This window comes from Poecilia formosa, unplaced genomic scaffold, assembly GCF_000485575.1.
Source record: "Poecilia formosa unplaced genomic scaffold, Poecilia_formosa-5.1.2 Scaffold1211, whole genome shotgun sequence".
In the NCBI taxonomy this organism is placed as follows: Eukaryota; Metazoa; Chordata; class Actinopteri; order Cyprinodontiformes; family Poeciliidae; genus Poecilia; species Poecilia formosa.
Genome location: NW_006801150.1, coordinates 552 through 5,176, shown reverse-complemented (window position 1 = coordinate 5,176; position 4,625 = coordinate 552). Strand labels below are relative to the sequence as shown.

At 40.2% G+C, this 4,625-nt stretch overlaps 2 protein-coding genes across 2 annotated transcripts in view; both read left to right on the top strand.

The window, feature by feature from the left end:
- LOC103132679 (protein FAM111A-like) overlaps positions 1-1,964 on the top strand; it is a 7,076-nt gene extending 5,112 nt beyond the window's left edge. Inside the window, exon 8 of the mRNA XM_016667524.1 lies at positions 1,942-1,964. Within this exon, the coding sequence (XP_016523010.1) occupies positions 1,942-1,964 (23 nt within the window). The remainder of the gene's footprint in view (positions 1-1,941) is intronic.
- Positions 226-3,987, top strand: LOC107835197 (protein FAM111B-like; the record flags this gene model as incomplete). Its single annotated transcript, XM_016667523.1, has 3 exons — positions 226-383; positions 2,545-2,598; positions 2,690-3,987. Coding segments are annotated over exons 2-3 (1,334 nt in total), but the record flags the coding sequence as incomplete, so codon positions are not given.
- Positions 3,988-4,625: the final 638 nt, after the last annotated feature.

Genomic DNA, 4,625 nt, shown 5'->3' with positions numbered 1-4,625 from the left:
TGTGGACTCGAACGCAACCATTCATGTTGAGTTCAAATAAAATCAGAAACAGGAAACTTACAACAACTTGGATTCGCTCTCTAGTTTAACGGCATGTAGAAAATTAACTTTGCTGAACATACACGAAACTAATAAATGGAAATTTTAAAAAAACAATCAGTAAACTGATTATGTAAAAATTTTGATTTAAAGTGGATGTTTGCTCGTTTCACAGTATTAGAATTCCTAGTTGTAGTTGAATGCAACATATAACTACGTAGTAGCACCTGATTGGCGCTCGACACACGGCGCCATTTTATAAATCCCCTCTCAGCTGCAAACATTGGGTCAGTGTCGAAGGGGAGACGACAGAGAAGACCTGCAGCGGCACTGAACATCCACTGGTGGGTAAATGTCCGCTGGTTGACAACCATAAATCCCCTCGGACCTCTCTTCCTCCACTGTCGGTGTCCTTCCTTCCGGTTGTTTATGGTATTTGTCTCACTTGTCATTGTGCATTTAAAGCAAACAACAGTTTCTAAGAGCAGAAAAGCTTCGTAAGTTACAGTCGAGTGTTTAGCAACATGACAAAAAGAAGTAATGCTAAATTTAAAACGGGAAAATGATGTAATTTATGTAAATGGTGGATTTTTAAAAAAAATTTATTTAATTAATTGCTTATACACCCGCTACTACAAAACAGGAGGGATAACCAGACAGCATCGAAGTTGACTTCTGATCTGTAGCTTCCTTTGGAGTGACAGTAAAAGGCAGTTCCTCTTTTTTTTTTTCCCCCAGAACATGAATACATTTTTGGATAGTTGGTTCAAACCCCCATGTAAAATGCAACTTTAGATGTATGAAACATTCACTCTAATAGGGGGGGAAAATGAAACTCACTTTCAGTGTTTTATTTGGCAAGTAGACTCCTGACTCGCAGCGCCCTTATGGGGGCGCTTTTAAGTGGTTGAACATACAGCAAGTAGACTCCTGACTCGCAGCGCCCTTATGGGGGCGCTTTTAAGTGGTTAAACATACAGCAAGTAGAAACCTGACTTGCAGCGCCCTTATGGGGGCTCTGGATGAACAGTGCTAATGGGGATTTAAGCTCCCCCTCTTACAGAGAGCCTAAACCAGTGGTCCCCAAACTTTTTCCTGTGAGCTCCAAATAACATTTCCCTTCTCTGGTGGGGGGCCGGAGATTGTTGAGGGGAAGGGGGCGTTTCTCGATTGATTTTTACCCAGAAAGCACATGGGGGGGGAAAAAACCATGAATGAAACGGTCACTGGGACTGACTAGTATATATTCCATTGAGGGAATGTAACTTTACCATATTAATTTCTCATATGTTAAAATAAAGGCTCGTTTTGAAGCATAAGCTGCTACTTACAGGCATCGCTTCAAAGAACTCGACCTGGAATGCGGCGTTCATAACAGACCCGTGTTCATCTGCTCTACCGCTAGCAAACAACCATACTGATTAAATAACATAAAAGTCAAGCAGTTCCCTAAAAGTCCAACAGATGGAAGCAATGCCACAATTTACAGGACACACTTCCTGCTAAAGAGCCCCCTGGTGGTTGAAGAAAAATCCACCAGAAAATACAATAAATGAAAAAAGAATCTGAATGCTCTCTGGTATTGTGGAGGCGGGCCGGATCCGGCCCGCCTCCCCAGGTGAGCTGCAAGTTCATAAGGAATGAATATTATGCACCTCCTAACTTTTTAACATGACTTAATAAACTGAACTTGGCTGCATTGTATTATGCAGGTCTTTTATTTCCTCCCTTTGTTATTCCAACTGGGCAATCATGACCAAATCATAAATAAAAAAAATCCAGTGGTTTACCTGTATCTATGGAAACGCAGGAGGAGTTCAGTCCCAGTGATCTTAATGTGGTGGTACCTCAAAGTGTCCATGTTTATGAACATCCTGTGCCATGTCTGGTTATTGTATTCAGGACAAAGACAAGAAGGTCGTTAGGCGTTTGTGCTGCAAACATCCTGTGTGTATAAATGCAAGCACATATTTACAAAAATGAACTAATTCTTGGTATTCTTTGTGAAGATGTTTAATACTGTTGTGTAATCTGACACTGATTATTGAAAACATTTAAAAATAAGTTTATCTACATGTGGGGAGAAGAGAGGTTCACCATTGTTGCCTTTAATACTTTGTAAAACTCTGTTTTGCCAAAAGTACGGCTCTGTTTCCGGGTAGTGCTTCTCATCTGGTTGTTGATCATGTGACTCTATGATGCAGAAAAACTGTTTCTATTCCAGTTTTGTGAAATAAACCTATTTTGATTTGGCTGAAAAAACCACCTCACCCTCCTGCCGAAACATTATTTTCAAAATGTCAAATTGCACAATTACATGGTCAATAGAAACACAACCACTCATCTGTTTTTCCCTTGTCTTTTTATTTGTGTCAGTGACGGACATCTTAAAATTCCTAAACTCTGATCAATTGTAAAAAGTGAAGCAGAAATGAACATGCTGAACAAGACAGATTTAGGGAGATTGAAATAACTCCAATTCCTTTTTCTTTACTTTTTTCCCAGACTCCTACACAAACACCCATGAGAGTGAAGAACGAGAATGGAAGTGATTCTGTGGTTAGTTTCTATCATCTGTTAAAACAGTCCAGTGTTAAACCTAATCTCTGTAACAATCAAAGCTAAACTTCCCCCCTGTGCTTTCTTACAGGTTACACATTCCCATCGTTTCATTGTAAAATTCACTCCAACAGAACGTAAAGAGTACACAATCGACTGTGATCAACCGTCTACAGTCCTGGACGCAATTAGATCCAGTCTTGGCACAACTGAGAAGATGATAAAGTATCCAGATGAGAGCATCATCATTCAGTTGGGTAAACGGGACAGGGAATCTGTGGTTCCAACACATTTCCCCTGTTCTTGTATTGGTGATGGGGAGACAGTGATTTTATATCACTATGCATCAGAAAAGATTGAAAAAGTTCAGGAGCAGCATGACAAAACCATACATCCAAAAGACCATTATTCGGTCTTCTACATTGATACCGTTGGGGGTCTGAAAACCAAAACCAAGGAGTTGTTCAGAAACAAAATCCTCAAACAGTTCAAGTTTCTCTGTGTTTATGGGGTAAAGGGGATGACAGTGGAGGAGGCTCTGAAGCAAGATGGCCGATTCCTTGACAGTCTCGGAGAATTCAAGTTGTCTGATAATGAGAACCCCAACCGCCTCACTGTGCGCACACAAAGGGTCGACAGTCTCCACCAAAAGGCGTTCAAGATACGTCTTCCACTGAATAAACGGGAAGGTGTTGAAAACCCAACAACCTCCATCCTGGATGTTGCTCGTGTCAGTGGGCGAAGTGTTAAAAAAGCAATGGAACAGCCAGGTGACAGCGGCTGCTCCACTGAAGAGATTTATGAACTTCTGCGTAAGCAGTTTCCAGAGCTGAAAGAATGGATGGAGAGCAGGTTCCCTGGTGATTCTTATGAGAAAGCTCTGAACCGCGGGAGTGAGAAGTTTGGAAAGATCCAGCAGTCTTTCAGTGAAGTTCATAGGATTAAGAAGTTGCTTGTCATGGGAAAATCGGTCTGTAAAATTAATGTGTACGATATTTGTGAGGGAACAGGCTTTGTGCTGTTTGACAGGTTTGTCCTGACCAGTGCACACCTGTTTAGAGGGTGTGTCCAAGGAAAGAACCTGCTGGATCAAATAAACGTCTATGCTCTGTTTAACTACGACGAACCTGTGCCAGAGACAAATTACTTTTACTTCTCTGCTGAGAAAACACTTATTGACATTGACATGGAGCTGGATTTTGCTGTACTTCAGCTGAAACCCGATGGTAAAAAACCCAACTCCAAATCCAAACCAGACAATGTGAAAGTACCTCCAGGGCTGCTGGACAGATTTGGTCCACTTCCTGGAAATGGAGAGGCCTGTCTTATTGGACACCCTGCAGGAAGTGTGAAGAAAATTGATCCTACANATGAATTTCCTTTACAAATGTTGGTTCTACTTTTTTTATCTTATAAATCGGGGGTATAAAACTAATTTTCACTGTGGGCCAAATCAGCATCATGAATGCTCTTAAAGGGCCGGTTGTGCCAGAATGTATTGATAAAACCTGTTCACAAAATATCAAATTCTTAAAATTAAATATCACTGACCATCTTTTCAGTCCCTCCAGGATTTTGTGATTTTTTTTGTGATTTTTTGCAATAAAAATCAGTGTCTGTGGTTCTAATTTGGAAATATTTACAACATTTGCGCTTATTTACGAATGTGACTTTTAATATGGATCATGGACTATAATCTGACATCAATTAAGGCTGAGGCAGCAGCTTAGTAAAGTTTTTGACAATTTTTAAGAAAAATCTGCAAAAAACTCCCAACTATGCATTAGCACAAAAGTGTGAGGATTTCTTGATTTTTCTTGAATTTCTACGATAATTCTCAGGAAACTGGAGGAACGTATTGATATAATTTGGCAGTAAACATAAAAACTGCATTGATTTTATTGATAGCATAATATTTAAGCACACTTAGTGTTTAGAATCTAGAGGGCCACATAAAAAGCTTTCGTGTGCCAGATTCGGCCCACGGGCCTTGAGTTTGACACGTGTTCTGAAATAATAGTTTTATT